The sequence below is a fragment of the Acanthopagrus latus genome, chromosome 16 (genome assembly GCF_904848185.1).
Source record: "Acanthopagrus latus isolate v.2019 chromosome 16, fAcaLat1.1, whole genome shotgun sequence".
NCBI classification, from domain to species: domain Eukaryota; kingdom Metazoa; phylum Chordata; class Actinopteri; order Spariformes; family Sparidae; genus Acanthopagrus; species Acanthopagrus latus.
The window spans coordinates 3,092,545-3,109,685 of record NC_051054.1 but is presented as its reverse complement, the minus strand read 5'-3'; the positions used below and the strand labels follow the sequence as shown (position 1 = coordinate 3,109,685).

The 17,141-nt window shown below is 45.4% G+C and overlaps 1 protein-coding gene across 1 annotated transcript; it reads right to left on the bottom strand.

The window, feature by feature from the left end:
• Positions 1-3,882: 3,882 nt before the first annotated feature.
• Positions 3,883-5,208, bottom strand: LOC119004640 (phospholipase A and acyltransferase 4-like). Its single transcript, XM_037071742.1, has 4 exons — positions 5,011-5,208; positions 4,782-4,890; positions 4,376-4,644; positions 3,883-4,248 (listed from the first exon to the last, which is right to left on the bottom strand). The coding sequence occupies exons 1-4, from the start codon at positions 5,023-5,025 to the stop codon at positions 4,129-4,131; spliced, it is 513 nt and encodes a 170-aa protein (XP_036927637.1). The 5' UTR covers positions 5,026-5,208; the 3' UTR covers positions 3,883-4,128.
• Between the last annotated feature and the right edge of the window lie 11,933 nt (positions 5,209-17,141).

The following is a 17,141-nucleotide window of genomic DNA, read 5'->3' as shown; positions in this document are numbered from 1 at the left end:
CAAAGTTTCACTGGCCCTCATTTGTTGACTTATCTGGCACGGCAGCAGTTCGCCTTGAAAAAAAGAAAAAAGAAACATCTTTAAACACCGTTTGTTGGATTTGTTTTGCTGGAGGGAGGCGGCGGACTGTTGTCCCCCCCCCCCCGAGACACATAGGAAGAGCCTCTGCCATCTCCTCCACGACTCGAGCAGGTGCAAAGACACAAGGCTCAATGACATCTTTGTACCAAATGGACCAAGTTTGGGGCTTTGACAGCGCTCCTGGCCGCTGCCTTAACTGCACCACCTCCCCTCCGTCTTGCCGACGGGCGGGTGGGAACTTAAACATGAGAAGTTAGCGGTGACAGGCTGCAGAGGGGGGGGGGGGCCATATATCCTGTGACACAGACACCAAAGGTAGTTGGCTTTTTTTGGCCTCCATGGCTGCCTGTCACACTGGTCTTTTACTGGCTGTGGTAATTCATGTTGGCCCAGTGTTGCTTCTAAGTCCAATCACAATGGAAGCTCGCTAAACGTAAACCATGACCGAAGAGGAAAATGCATCAACTGAGCAGGGGTCTCCATGGCGAAGCATCTCCGAAATCATTAATCTTACTTCTTAATCAGGGAGGACATCAAAATCTGTAATTTCCCAACACTTTAGAGCATATTAGTTCTTTAATTAATTAACCATGTTATTAATCGTCTACCTTAGACTCGCAGGTGCTGGTGGAACATGTGGTGCCGGGTGGTCATATGCTTAAATGCTAAGAAAATGATTTCCTGTGTTGGCTGGCAGCTTTTTTAGGACACCATCCCAGATTTATATCCACAGGGACGCCTTCCAAGATTTCGTTTTTCCTCCTATACCGACATGTTGCTATCAGATGTGACAATCCTGCCGCGTGCTAGTCCGTGATGTGAATCCCTCTCGCCTACAGCGATGTGAGATTTTTTAACCCTGTCAGCTAGAAAGGTGTTTTTTTTTTTTGTTTTTTTTTTAAATGTGGAAGATGGAAGAGCTACAACCAAAACATGAGGGTTAGGAGTGGGAGAACATTACAGTAAGTCTAACCTTTTAACCAAAACCAAAAATAATAAAGTGTAAATACATCTGAGAAGCATTTAAGATCATCACGGTGCAACTACATCAGCAGCCGCTCTGTAGGAATAACAACTTAAGCTGAAGATAAATTGAAAATTCCAACACTTTCACCAAAATAAATGTGGACATGTCACTCTCTACCTTTCAAATCATATTGATATATTGAAACTTTGTGTTTCTCTGTGTTTCAGTTTTAATGATCTTGTCACGACAATGATTTTGTTGCCCCAAACGTCAAAAGTCCAGATTTCTCATCACAAATATCCAAAGATGACTACAAAAGGTCCTGACACATTGTTAAAAATATCTGGTTTTGTTGCCCTAAGGTGGCTGCGATGTCTTGATTATAATATCTAGTGTGACGTCTGCAAGATCTCCCAACTTCTCTGTAAAAACACCTTTTTTTTTTTTTTTTTTTTTTGCACGTAAGACGACTGCGAAAAGTTCTTGTTGCTGCCAAAGTTTAAAAGTTGTTCCCTTTGTGGCGTTTTTTTTTTTTTTTTCTGGGTTGCCAAACTACTTCATATGCATTAGCACCACCATCTGGAGTTTAGTGGAGCGGACACTGATCTGTATGTAGAGAAAAACAAGATTGCAGTTCGATTTTTCAAAAAGTAAAAAAGATGCTCCGGTTGACAGCTGGGAAAGGCCAGTTCAGAGAAGATAGCGAAGGAATACCAATCGCTCATTTTACCATTTAAAACAAGTTGCCAGGAGTAGAACTTGTCTTTAATCCTCACCTTTTGTGATGAAGCATTTCAGAAACCGACACTGGTTGTATATTGAATATTGGGTTGAATATTTGGGTCCCATTTTGGGATTCGTCATAATTTTTAATTCCTTAAAATGCTGGTAATTGCTGCCATTATGGAAGCAGTTATTGACTGTAATGGTGGGACAAATTCTATCTGGCAACCGGCTGAATTCAGGTTGTTGCCAAATTCCCGAACGCAGCTGATGTCATCGGAACAGGCGATGGAGGTGCTGATGAAAACCGAAGAGCTGGGTGGTACATTTGGCATCTGTCTGTAATTATTGATTAAAAAATAAACGTAAACGTCCAATAAACACTTAAACAAAAGTCTTTGTTTCATCACCAGTCTCTCTGTAATGCCGTGTAGTGTCACTGCATCTCTCTATCAGTGCCACTAAGTGACATCGCCACACATTTGTTATGCATGGTGATTATTTCTGAGCTCATTCTGAGCCTAATGATCAGCCACGATAAGCCATCTTCTCGTGGTGGGTATGAGGTTTTATTATTTCTGGAGCCGGTCCCACGGTTCGAGCCTCTGCAGCCCTCTCTGGATTTCATGGGGCTCTGAGGGGGTGACCTCGGGAACAATGTGGGGTGCTGTGCTGATTCTGGGGACCAGGCGAGCCCAACTGCCCCCACCTGCTAGCAGCTTTACAGGCCTGGCCGCGGGCCCCGAGGCCTGTTTTCTACACTGTAAAAAAAAAACAGATTTTAGTTTGGTGTGAAGGATTTTGAAGTGATGTGTCACCCACATTTAGTCAGATTACAAATTCAGATTAATTTGTCATCAGTTTAATAGACTAAACAGACAAAGACAGGGCTGGATTTATACTGCAAAACACCAGATTTCCTGCTGCACAAGGCGACTTTTTGTTCTGGAAAAACTGAGAATGTAGACAGTAGATAACGCTGAGAATATTAGTTGACAAGATGCACTGTAATTTTTTGCAGAGCAGCTCTGTCTGATCCTTCACTGGCCTCCAGCGAGGGGAGGAGCAGCCCCACGGAGAGAATGTGTGTGTGTGTGTGTGTGTGTGTGTGGACTGACAGCTGAGTGAAGGATCGCCGTAACATACACCCTCACACACACACACACACACACACACACACACACACTTCTGTACTATACTTGTGAGGAGCCTCATTGACAACATAATGATTCCTGAGCTCCTCACTCACAACTAAATAAATAAATGAGGACTCGTCAAAATGTCCTCACTTTGTAGGTCAAGAAACGTGGTCCTCACTTTGTAACAAACACACACACACACACACACACACACACACATATACAGGCCTCCGTCAAATCAACAGCTAATGTGTACACATGTACTCCAATACCTCTGACAGCCATGCTGACATTAAAGGGTAGCTTCACCCACAAAATAAACACTGAGTCATTATTTTCTCACACCTCATGCAAATGGAAATTCAGGTCCCTGTAACGCTGTTTTGCTGTAAGTCTCCAGATGTATTTTGTGCACTATGAAACTCTTTAACAGGCCCAACTTCTAAAAAAAAAAAAAATCCTCTTTCCCCAAATGTCCTCACAGAGATACAGGAACAAGAGCGCACACACACACAGCGAGAGGACCACATGGTATTACTGTGTGAATCTACTCTTCCCCACCTGCCTCAGCTGTGACGGGGATCCACATGTGAACAGTGGTAAGATTGTGATGTGGCACAATGCTGGCACAGACACGACGGGGGGATAAACACCCTTTAAGCTCATAACTAGGCCGAAAGAAAAACATTACTCAGTTTTCTCCTGCTCCTCTGAGCCGTCTCGGTCCCAGTGTACAGTTATTATATCCTCTGCTTTTGCTCGGTATCTCTTGTCAGTCGTGATTGATGGGAAACAGAAGTGATATGAGCGTCTATATCTGCATGTAATGCTGAACAAAGAGCAGAACAAAACATGTTAAAATGATACAAAATGAGAGGTCAAAGTAAAATTGTTTGAATTTATCGTGCACATAAATTTATACCATAGATATACAAAAAAAAAACATTAACACAGGAGACAAACAAACATAAGTGGATCTCATAAATACATTAAATTTGACTTTATTTACAACTTATAGTGTCTTATGTGGAAACATAATCATAATATACATTTCAGACTTCAAACAAACGTGAACCTGAACATTGCAGCAGTTAATTAACAGACAGTGTGGCAAGACTGTCTTCACAGTGATCCACTGCCAAACAAAGACAAAATGAAATGTGAAATGACTCTAACTATGCACAGGTCAGTCCCTGTATCTTGCTTGCATTGTTGCTGTCACTTATGACGTCTCTCTTCGTGGTCGTCTTCTTTGAGCATGGCGAACAGAGCAGCGCCCAAAGCGAGGATGCCTACACCTGCGATGGCTGCGCCTCCAATCGCAGCCACTTGCTTAACCTGCAGAAGACAAATAATAAAAGATGTGGCAATTTTATTTGACTGTTTTAGGTCCTGGGGACAAACGTGGTACATATTTTGAGATTTGAGATTGGCTATGTTTAGGAAAAGTTAAAATAACACCCACCTGTCGTGACTCCGGCTTGCCGTATCGCAGCCCCGTGACGAAGTGCTCACAGTTGTGAGTGGCGATGCAGTACGGCATCACGTCGCCCACCATGCTGCAAGCCTCCCTCACGATGACCTGACGTTCGCGAGGCTGGTACTTGTCATCCAGGAGGTTGTTGACTTCGAAACTGTCGAAGCGGACCACCTCCCAGATCTTCTGACGCCTCACCTGCGCTCCTCTGCTGTCAAAGAGCATCGCCAGGTTACCCAAAGCACCTAAATCATCAGCTGTGTGCGTACGGAGGAAGAGGAAACAGATACAGACAGAGGAGAAACAAGGATAAGTCAAATTCAGTAACAAAACTCAAATCAACATGACTGGCTGAGGATTACAGTCGGTCCTCTGAATGCAACACTTCACTCACTTGCAGGAATCAAATGGACGACTTCATTTCCGCCGATGTAGATGGCCCAGTGCTCGTAATTCTCACGGGAGATCTGGATCAGGTCTCCGGGCTTCGCACCGTGGTTGTACTAAAAATGATGACATAAATAATAAATGAATGAATCCACAAGTATTTAGATCAGATGCCAGTGTAAAGCACAAATGAAGCAGATTAAAATCCACATGTGTTAAAGCAGCAGGAGACTCACCAGTGTTGGAGCCATGTCTTCAGTTCCTCAGCTGTCGAGTGACAACAGCGTCGTCTTGCAGCCAATTTATGCCGCTAGAATGGAAACCTAAGTGCACTTTCGTTTTCCAGACGCAAAGACACACAGGGAGCGGTGATAAACACAGATACCAGGCTGCAGGGCAAATCATTAACCCCACGAGTCGCTGCAAATGCTGTGACCGAGGAGCTGCGGGGTGAGTCAGCTGAGTGCAATAAAGCTGCAGCGGCTGAGTTTCGTTTCTTATGAACTGCACAAATAGATCACAACTTAAGGTTTCAGGGTTTCCCAGCTCCTTCCTGGAAGTCTTTCCTGCTGAATACGGCACATTTAGCCTTTATTTTGGAAGTGAACTTGCTTCTGCTACATGTTTTTATTTTATTATGGTCACACAGGGTTTTGCAGTTTTGAGCGGATCTTTGAGCTCTGCCGGAGCTGCACACTTGAGAAACAGATCTGGAACAGATAAGAAATGGTTTATTATTAATCTTTATTGATTGTTAGTCGTTCACCTTAATGTCCTGAAGGTGAGACAGAGAGACAAAGATGGACAGGTTAGTTAATAAAAACGGACTGCTGGAGTGAGTTAATTTGTAAATGAGATGGCTCACGATGAATCGCTCAGGGACGAACAAGGCAAACGTGATTTAATGTAAACTTTTCAGACTGAGGTACGTTTTTTAAAACCATTTTGCAACAAAGCAAACCAGCAACTTGCACATTTCACCACTGGGCAGCATGAGCTACGGCTTTAAGTCTAGTATTTACTGTCTTTTAGCTCTGTTTTGGTCTCTACCACCAATTCTCCATTATGTTCTCCTGTGAGTTGCTAACTTTCCTGATCTGCCCTTCAGTGTGATGAGAAACAGTAGAGTTATGATTAATAGCTTTGTCTCTGCTGGAGGTGTAACTGCGTCACTCCGCCCCCTTGTGGCTTTAAAGCTGCTTTAAACACAAACGTAGCAGTAGCAGGTGATTTTTGGAGTGGAGGGGGGGGCTTCTTTCTTATTTTCAGGAAAGCATCCAAGCCGGGAGACCTGGAAGTTACATTTTTTCCCCCCAGTTCCTCATTAAGTGCTTAAACAGGAAGCCCTCAATCAGAGCAGCGCGGGGATCCCATCGGCCTTTTTAGCTCTACAGGATGTTTGGAGAAATTCCCCCGTCTCAGATCAATGCTGCTGTGCCATTTATTAAATACAGCTGTAATACAGTACGTCCGACATCCCGGCCAAGAATCTTTTTTTTTTCTTCTTTTCCCCTCCTTTTTTTTTTTTTTTTCCTCCCCCCCTCCGTATTTTCTTTTCACTCTTCTGCTCTCTTCTGGTTGTCTTCACCTCATTGACAGCGGACCGGAGCCAGCAGAGGGATTCGACACCGAACATTCATCTCTCTTCCTGTCTGTCAGCGCTGCCTCTTACCGCAGCACCTGTTGAACTGCCGTCACCTGCCTGCTGCCTCTCCTACAGACTCTCAGCATCAGATGCCGCGTGTTCTCTCTCCGTCTGAGCACAAAGAAGAGCCCACTTAAGTAGAAGTGTTTGCACTTGAGACAGTAGGATTGCAGTCTGCACATAAATGAGGGGAAAAAACAATTACCTTACCTTCACATAAAGATCGTAACCTCATTTTATGGGCACGTTTACAATAGCATCAAAATCTTTGCTGGTAGCATCACCAGGGTCTCTACACATGAACACCAGCACTGAGAACATTGTTTGTGTACACAGAGTTTACTAAAAAGAAAGTTTTTGAACAGCTCACGTTAGCAGTAGCTTGTTCTGCCAGTGGAGAAGTAAAAAGCTTAGTTCCATATAAATGCACAGATAATCTGTTGTTTTGTAATTAATGAAAAATAATGTTGACCCTGAAGTTGAAAAAGGAGCCTCATGTAAGAAACAATACTAAAATCAAAAGCTGGAAAAGTCACGTGAGATATTTTGTGGATAGTTGTTGCAGGAAGACAGAAGTTCCACCTTCACTGTCCTCCATGTTACGTTGCATTCGGAAATCATCACTTCTCGGCTGCCATGACCAAAAAAAAAAAAAAGCCTCGGTTGCATTTTGGTGAGAGTCTGACTTTAATGGAACTCTGTATTCTAGTTCTACATTAGATACATATGAAAATCTTCTGTTTTCGTACCTGCTTCACACCTTTTGTCCTCTCCTCTCCATTTTACCTCACATCCGTTTATACTCTCATGAGCACCTTCCCTCTCACCCTTTCAACTTTTGCCCTCTGACCTTTTCACACTGCAAACTCTAGTGTGTGTGTGTGTGTGTGTGTGTGTGTGTGTGTGTGTGTGTGTGTGCTAGGTTTAATCAGAGCCCGAGGCGAGGAGCAGAGCCCTCATCTCTACCAGCGGCCTCCTCGTATCCCTCCTAATCCCTTCCTTGTGGGTGCAGACTACCTCTCCTCGTGTGACTGACGAGCAGTGGTAAAAAAAAAAAAACCTCTCGGTGAGCTTCGACCGGCAGACGCTCGCTTCTCCCGCCTCCTCCTCCCTCTGCTCCCCACTTTACTGTAGGTTCAAGCAGGCAGGCCGGGCCCTGTCAGATGCCGGCCTTTGATATGCTAATGCTTTCCTCTTTCTCATGTCTTTTTAAAAGTATTGACTGGTGGGGATGCGAGCGCAGCGTGATCCTCGGCCTGCTACGCTGAGAGAGGGAGGAGATGTTGTTCGGGATGCTCTGCTTAGTCAGTCGTTTGCACCGTTTCCCTTTTTAAAAGAAGAAGCCGCTCCAATCAGCTGAGAGCTGTGCGTTCAGGACAGAGGAACATTTACAGGGTTGCTCCTTTTTTTTTTTTTTTTTATCATCTTGAGCTCAAAGTACACACAGAGGTGAGTGGCTTACTTTCCTCTGTGTGTGAAGTAAATACACAACAACACACGGGTGACTCGAGGTCACACAGAGGAAAACCTTCACACCACCTCTTAAACAATTACACATGTCTGGTTGTGCAATGAAAGGCTTTTATAAGGAACCAGTATATATGTGGATGTTGTCACAAGACTTACGTGTGACTTGCGAAACAACCACTTAGTCCAAGGCTGTTTTTTGCCTTTATGCGTTTTGAGCAGTTGCAGTGGGACTCCTGTCCACCAGGGGGCCCTCTCATTTTTGGAGAAAATGTCCTGCAGATTTTATGCAAATTAAATGCTGACAAAACATTTCAGACTGACTTTATGTTTATTTTGGATATCAGATTAGAACTCTGGCTGGTTCTGGCTCAGCCCGGGATGCTTTTAGCAGCAGAACAAGCCCAGCTGAAGCCGCCTCCTGTACCCCCGCATTCAACCACAGGCGGGGCCGTAAATCATGCCGGCTGTTTGGCAGAATTCGTGGATCATCGTACAATGGTTAATTAAAGCCAAATCAATCCCAGTGCCACCGGTTCTTTCTTTACACTGCAGCAGTCCCACGGTACCTTCAGCCCAGCGAGGAGCGATGAGGAGGAGGAGGAGGAGGATGATGAGGACTGTGATGTTTGCTCGGGGGCTAGAAAAGAGGCTGCCACTCATATTTGTACAGAGGACAAAGCCACGCCGGCTCTCTGGCACCATATGAAAGATGTGTTTTCACAGCGCGTACAGCAAATACAACTGTTCTTTTTTTTTTTTTTTTTTTTTTCCCCAAAAAGACGTAAGCCAAATTTTAAAAAGAAGATGAGATTTGTGCCAGTTGCCATGGCGACTGGTCAGCACAGTGGGCAGGAGGATAGTCGGGGGGGATGAGGGCAGAGTTCACATCTGAGTTCCTTATTACTGTGGCGGCGGCGGCGGCGGCGGTGGCAGCGGCGGCGGCGGCGCACTGTGTATAATTACACTGAAAGGCAGTTTGGATACTAGAAGGAAAACAATGGTACAAGTAACGGTGAATGAAACGAACACAGGGTTTTTTTAAATGGGGAGAATAAACAAGCAGGAGTTTGTCCAGTTTAGGCCAATTTCTCTTGGATGTGATTTCCAGCCTCTGTTGTCTGTATTCTGTCTCCAGGCGTAGACAGGGAAGTTATTTTCCTCCGCTGGTATCCAGTTAGTTTTTCTTTGGGGGTCAAAATCATAAACAAGTTTGAGCATCAGCGTATTGAATCTCTGTTTGCGTAGACCGGGTTTCAATTTGCTACAGGCGTGTTGGAAAACAGCCCTCGCAGCTCTGACGCCAAGCTAGTGGCTTTGTGAGGCTTCGCAGACGTACTTTGAGTCAGATTGTGTTTGCGGACTAAGTTAAAATAACTCAACGTGACTTTCTGCTGCACACAGGACCTGAGCAGCGGACTGCTGAGCTTGTTTCGTACATGAACCATCGCCTGACGTCCTTCTTTGCTGCTGAAATCCACCACAGCCACGAGAGGTCGGCGCCTTACAACAAACACAAATATGGGCCGTAACAAACTGCTTTTAAAGCGGACCTTTACGCCGTTTTCCTGATGAGGACAGGTTGGAAAAATGTCCTTTTCTCACGTGAAAATAGCCAATCGCTTGTAAAAAAAAAAAAAAAAAAAATCCACATGTACGAGCACGGACACGAACAGCAGCAGAAGGGAAGAAAAAGAGAAGAGGCCACATCCTGCAGAGGGAGGTCAGAGTTGCATTCAGGGTCACATCAGTTCCTGTGGTTGTCTGGTACACTGTGTTATGATTTGTCTTGGCCGATTGGCCCAGAGCAGGAAGTCCGCACAGGGGACCGAGAGCCCTTTTCACATCGCCCATCATCCCATGCTGCTCGCTGCTGTGAGTTTTACTGGCCGGAGCCACAGAGATCTCAACGGGTACGTCACGCTTCCACAGATGACAACTCTACAGTAGCTGGCATTATTATTCTCTCTCCACTCTTTTCTCTTCGCGTCTCCTCTCGGAAAAATCCTTGGCTGGTAAAAGAAGAGATCCTGAGGAATGAGAGAAGCGAACCAGCTCATGAGAAGTGTTTTTACAGTTGTCGAAGTCGCATTTTGCACTGCGTCTCCTCGCTGCTGCATGTCTGTCCCAGCTGAGCGGACGCGTTCTTGTGAATTTGTGAAAATCCAAATGTGACAGTTTGTTGTTTTTGCTCGGTTTGTTAAGATGAAATGTGCGATTCTGTCAATGACGAGAACGGACAGTTAATTCCAGGAGCAGCTCCTTGCTTGATTTTGCAGCTGCTGGATTTTTGTCTTTTCTGTTCATATCACGTTACATCTATTTATGTCTTTATGAGACTTGATGAGCGTTTGAGACTTGGAGGAAACAAACTCTTTCCTCAAAGTTCAATAAAGTGTCAGAATCAGCAGGCAGGAGGCTGGATGATGATTCACAGAGAGAAGAAGCTGCCGTCTGCTCGCTCCCTGTGGTCTCCGCCATGCGATGGAGAGAGAAACGGTGGATATTTTAAACAGCAGGCAAGAGTTGAAAGGTGCCCAACTGCTTGTGACTCATGCGAAACATACCGCTATAACACGTCTGTCGGGTTGGAAATGATTCCCATGTGAGCAGCAGCAGAAGAAGAAGAAGAAGAAGAAGGAAGGCAAAACTTTAAAACATTAAAAGTAATAGTGCACGACAGCTTTATGTAAATAAAGGTCCGCTTTGCTACCAGTGATTCGACCTGCAGCCAGTTCGTGAAGGCTTTTACATTTGCGGTCTCATCACGTCGAGTCTGGGAGCTCGTTCCCTGGAAAAAAAACTGTGTGTTGCTTGAAAATGAGACACTAAACGTCTCTGGTTTTGGACGTTAGCATGAGAAGAGATAGCAACCAAGAGAAACAAGGAAAGAAAACAGGAACAGGAGCGGAAAGTCAGGCCTCGACTTCACAGTACGGCCGAGTGACACCACAGAGACGAGGTTTGTTTATCCATCATCCACCAAACTGATCAGATAAAGACGGGGAATTAAACCCACATTTTGTAAAGACAAAATATTTAATGCCTCAGTTTTACAAACATCTATGCAACATACTCCTGCTGTTAGCTGTTAGCCCACGATGTATTCCAGTCGCCAGGATGTAAAGTTCACTGTTAATGCTTCTGGGAACTGCAGATAGTGTGCCAGTGATATAATGTGGCGTATCACACTCACATTATATGCTAATTATCCAGGTGGTGGTGGGGTTATTATACACCAGCGAGGTTGACCTCAGTGTGAGTCACACCACTGGATAATTTTAACAACAAGGAGAAATTCCCAGCCATTTCTGTGTCGCCCCAAAACTGGTTATTTTTCACGGGGAGTTGGAGATCTTGACGGCCACAAACAGGTATTTTTAAGATAAGATAAGGTTTATTGTTTCCCCCGTGTTGGACAAGAAAAAAATCACAATCCATACTCTGCAAAAGAAATACAAATTTTTCAATTTTTCAAGCTCTTTATCCTCCATTAATGATCCTTCATCAGATCTGACTGACGTTAATGAAACATCGCCTCGGGCTGAGCCAAACCAGAAGCTCTATATATATATATATATATATATATATATATATATATATGTATATATATATATATATCTGTCTTTACCTCATAAATAATCAGGGTTTGCTGTATGTATATTTAGATTTGTTGATCTCAGCTCCACAGTCAGATGTTATAATAGATGGAACTGGAGCTTAAATCCCGCTGCGATGGAAAGATTTGACGATCGTGAGGCAACAACTTGTTTCCACACTGATCGAGCAGGTATAGATCTGGGTTTCTTTTGCAGCATTACTTCACCATCGTTTCATCATAAAGCCTTCCAGAAGTGGAGTTGTAGAATAAACCCAACATATCTCAGCTAGATTACAGTGTGAGGGTGCCAGTGAGCGACTCTCTCATACATCACCGGCTGCTCCTGCTGATGGAAAGTGTTCCCATGTCTGCACAGATGAGGTAAGAGCGCTGGGTGTTTTTTTATGTAGATATTAGTTCACATGTGGCTTTGAGTGAGTCTATCTACTGTACATTCATTACCACTTGTTCGAATGAGTCGGTGATAAGCCGGTGCTGACGGCACAGAGCTCTATTGTTCTGCAGACCTGCGTTCTGACACAGCAGCTCTGTGTGAGAGCGTTTGACAGGACCAGCCCTCGCACCTTTGTCTGAGAGTCGTCAGCTGACTTTGGCCCGGCGCTGCCGGACTGACACATCCTGACGTTGTTTGCACAAGGCCCGGCCACGGATGATTGATTACCCCTTATCTCCCCTGGCGAATCAGAGCCTTAATTGAGCATGGTTTGGTTACAGATCCCTTTCTCTGTCCATGAAAGGCTTGGCCGGCGCTGCGGCTTCCCCCTCGCGATGAATGGCTGCATTCTGGGCCAGGCCATGCTGTGGGCGGGCCTTTGTTTGGCTGACTGATGGCTTTGGGTTGTTGAACAGCTTCCAGGAGATCGTTACTGACTTGATCTGACAGTGCTGGTGACTGGCAGGGTCTGGCCGCATCCGCTGCCAACGCAGACAGCTGCAGAGAGCAGGGGGGCATCGCTCGAGCTCGCTGACCCCCCGCTTGTGCAGCTTAGGTCACCCACTGCAGCAACTTCAGCTTCACAGCCCAAATTATTTCATGCTGCAGATGAGCCCCATGAGCAAGGCATTTAATCCTTTATCACTGGTGGAGCTCTGGGGTCAAGTAGCCAAAGAAAGGCAGCTTGAATATTTAGGTCTGGCTCTGACTCTACAGGGCTTTTTGGTTGGAGAGGAATGCCTTCAGTCGGCGAGCAGCCAAATTGATTCGCAGCCTGTTGGACACACCTACGACCTACCAGCGCCTGGTCCGTCGTATCGGGAAGAACAGCACTGATTTTATGTGCACGTTCGAGGGAAGTGCACCAGGTTTTCCACTGGCACTTGTCGCACTGATTCGTGTGTCCATTACCCAGGTGAGCCCAGCAGTGTCTGGGATGGAACGCCTCCTTAATTGGACCAAAGCACGACTCTTTACCTCCAACTGGGTTTCTCTGACATCTGGCGATGACCCCGACTCCTCAAACCAGCTCTCCCGCATCGCCGTTGTTCGTCTGGACGATGCACAATAAAGTAATCTGGCTGTTTGGGGAAGATAAACACAAATGTTCCTGCTGTCAAATGTGCTTCACTGATGTATTCAGCATTAAACAACCACCTCTGCTGCACACGTTCAGTTTTTATTCACCTCAATTTTAGTCTCGTTTGCAGATTTGACCATCTCAGACGTCGTGATGGCGTCTTAATGAAATATACTGAGAAACTCTTGGATTTCTCTGCCGGAAACATTTGTGATAATTGAAGTAACGACTAAATACAAAATATATAACAAAGATCTATTCATTCTGAGACATTTTCATGCAGGATTTATATTATATCTATCAGCAACAGCCTCTTTGCTATTTAAATGATCATCTATTAATCCAAAATTACATTTTCATCCCATTTTCAGCTAGTTTTAAATTATCAAGATGAATCTTCTGGATAAAAAAAACATAATTAATGATCCCAAAAATACAGAACTAAAAATGTCAAAGTGAGAACTTTGAGCTTTTTGAGATTCGGGCTGAGTAGACGTCTGCACAGCGGGACGAGAATCACTTCCACAGATTCCCTGGAGTGAAATCTTGAGAGCCAAGAGAATAGTAAACTTTCCCGACTCAATAAAGAGACTAAAAATACATGATATGTCTTTCATTGTGAGGAGGCTAACGCAGGGTGCAGGCGGGCGGGTGCTGGTGTTGTTGTTGTGGTTGGGTGGTGAGATGATTTTGGCACAGAGAACTGGCTGCCGCTGCACTTTTTTAATTAGCTTCTGTTTCCAAGTGTGAGTTTGTTTTTTTTTATTTTGTTGCTGCACAATAAAGCTCTGTTCAGAGTTTATCTATGAAAAACAAGTAGTGGCCTTTCAAAAACAGGTTCAACGAGAAGAGTGCGAGTTTTTTGTGATGAAGGTCACAAACTGAGCTCGTACACAAACACGAGCTATCTCCTCTCTTCACTTCCCTTTCATGAGCTTATCTTGTCCTCCACAAACCTGGGCAAACCTTTTTTTTCTCCGGAGGACGGAGCTGATATTTTGTTCCTGCGCCGACTGTAATTAACGACTCTCTGCTCCCATTTCGGGAAGCAAATCAAAGTGTAAACACCGAAGAGGTGTTTGAAAGTTTAAGTGAAATGGACAGGCAGCTTTTTTGAAACTTTTCTTCGACAGCCAACAACGGTTCAGTGACTTTGGGACGCTGTAGGAGGGACGAGGATCTCCACAATAAAAGCTCCTCTTGTGCACTTGCCTCTGGAGGTGAGGAGAGACGAAAGCCAGATCGGTCCTGCAGCTCTGACCCCGTCTGAACTCCCCACATCACAGGAACTGATTCCTTTTAATGCCTCATCACCGGGCAGACGCTTTCCTGAAAGAAAATCCCCAAACGGCAAACATTCTCTACACGTTTTTTTTTCCATTTGTACAGCTGGATGTTTAATGAGCCGGCTCAGGTTAAGATTCGGGTTAAGTGCCGAATGTATTACAGCAGCGTGGGCCCGCTGGAGACCTGAACCGACGACCTTCCGTTCATTAGCCGCTTTCTCCTCCTGCTAATGGATACAGTAGATGGACTTGAGGTGCCGCTGCAGCTTCACATCTTTATCTACGATTGTAATTCGTCTTGTTTTCCCTCTCAGCATCGTCACCGCTCCGAGAGAGAAATACCAGCACGGAGGAATAAATCTGACTTGACTTTTAATCGAACACCTGTTGCGAGCAGGAGGAGAAATGAAATGCAGCGAAAGACGTCAGACCGAGAGAAGGAAATCACAGAGCGGCTCAGCTCTGAGGACCTGTTGGCGTTTTCTCGTTCAGACGCTTTCAGGTGGCAGCGACAGAAAGCAGACACGCGTCACCGAGAGTCAGCATCCCTGCTGCGGCACCACGGGAAAAAAGAAACAATTCCATTTGATATTTAAACCTCGACTGTTTTGCGGTGATGTTCGCTCGTCTCTCACCTGCAGTATGAGTCACAGTTTAAAGCACGCAGTCTTTAAACAAGCCCCAAAATATCGCATCTTATCAAGTTCTGTGTAAAAACAAGACATCTCAGAAATGTCATGTCATATTGATTTAAGTCAAGTTGTATCCGGGGCCAGAAGGTTCTGACACCTTGTGAGGACCTTCAGAGGATGATTTGCACTCAGTCTGTGAGTGGGAGAAGACCAGATACACAATCTGCTGAGCAGGAAACCCGGCTGTCCCAAACATCCTCCTCCCACATTATTAGAGATAACATCATACACACTGCCTCTGCTTTTTTTTTTTTTTTTTTCCCACCATCACACCCAGGAGGACTCTCTCTCTTGACCTTGCGTCTCACCCAGCCTCGTGTTCTGGCTGCAGGTAAAGGAGAGCTTGTTGTGGACTGAGAGTCAGGAAATGGGAGAGAGAGCTCACAAAGATAACAAAGTTTACTCCAGGAGGAAATGTTACTTCTGGCTCTGATTAGAAAAAAAAGAAGGAGCTCAATCTGCAGGAAAAACAAGTTTAGCTGCTGCGGCCTGAGAAGCTGCAGAGGTCAGAGCTGTAGAAACATCCACTGAGGACACAGTGACACAAAAATGGATTAAGTTGCTCTGAATTGTTGAGAAATTTGTGCACCAACACCGTTCTTAACCTCGACAACTTAACCTCCTCATCCTGCACTGCCCCTCTCTGAGAGCAGTGGACAGGAAGTCGACTCCTGGTGAGGAGGTTGAAGCAGGTCGAACTTCTTCCTTTGTACGTTGCGATGCAGCATATTTTCTGGAGATTGGGTCGCGTTGGGTTAAAGTGTTTTTGTGAGACTGGATCCATGTCACTGGGTTTCGTAGGTGAGTAATCCTGTTCACCTGTCAGGCACACGACTAACAGAGGACACTCTCAAAGATTTTTGAAGATTTTGCGGCAACAACTGGAGTTAAGTTGGATTGTATTTATAACTCGGCCCGTATCAGACGGGCTCCCTCGCTCCACGGAGCAATAAAAGACTTCCAGCGCGTCGACTCTGTGTAAAAAGTCACGGATGAGTCATGATCTACGACAGAGCTTCCTGTCAGAGTGTTCGAGGGGGCAGAGGGAGAGAAACACGACTTGGCTGTGAAGACTGAAGAAACCCTGCAGTATCTCAGCCCGTCTGAGCCCAGAGACAGCTCGATCCCTGGCATCCGGACTCTGTACCTGGCTTTATAAGGCCTTGAGCGATGCCAGAATGGGGCTATTCCTGGAGACGCTCCGTACCCAGAGAGCTTTGTTTGGACTGAGGCAGAGGAGGAGATGTATGGCCGCCACTGCCACACAGTAAACCCCCCCAATCCCAGTCGTCTTCCCATAATTCACCTATTAAATCTTTATTATCTACACAGTGCAGGGGGTGGGAAGAGGACACGCTCTTAATTTTTTATGTCTTTTCCTGTGTGAAGGGGACAGAGACGGTGTGGAAGGTGAAAGTACAGTACGTTCTCCTGCTGCAGCCGTAAATATCTCTGATGGTTTGTTTAAGCGTACGTGGAGTGCCACATGGGTACAGTTTACTAAATCTGCTAAGATATATTGTCACTATGGCATTTTTTTTTTCTGCTGGGAGAAGAAACTGGGCTCTCTGCGGTTTATGGTGAGAAAACGTCCACAGAAAAACTCCCCAGATGCAGTAAAATATGCACAAGTTAAATCTTCTAGCGTCACGTCTCCTCCAGTTGCCCGTCACAGATCTCTTGCGATGACACTCCACCTAAACGGGCTCTTAATCGAGCGAGCAGGCGACTTCCTCGTGCATGAGAAGACTACGATTTACAACACGCATGTCCGTGAAACAGGAGGTCAGCGCGATCCGAGAGAGAGGAGCTGTGATTGATTCTCCATCAGGCCGCAGATAGAAGCTCCTTTTCTGTCGAGATCTCCCTCTCTGGGGATCGGCCTCTGTTCAGCCTCAGCTGTTGGATGGTCGGAGGGTATGGCCGCCGGCCAAACGTAATGTTTACACTAACACGCACAACTGTTCTGTACGTAGTCACGGTGAATTAACGATCCTGGGACGACGGGCTGTTGTGCGAGACAGGTGCTCAGCGCAGCAGTGGGAAACACGGAGGTGGAGGGTCTGTAACCGGCCCTCAGGATCTACTGTCGGTTTCCATGTTTGAAATTAAAACACAGACAGGCACAGGGTTTGTTATCG

Excerpts from the sequence above, each read along its gene's own strand:
- LOC119004640 (XM_037071742.1), bottom strand. Across the intron at positions 4,645-4,781 it reads CGTCCATTTGATTCCTGCAA|CTGATGATTTAGGTGCTTTG; the intron begins GTGAGTGAAGTG and ends GTACGCACACAG. Across the intron at positions 4,249-4,375 it reads GCAAGCCGGAGTCACGACAG|GTTAAGCAAGTGGCTGCGAT; the intron begins GTGGGTGTTATT and ends TGTCTTCTGCAG.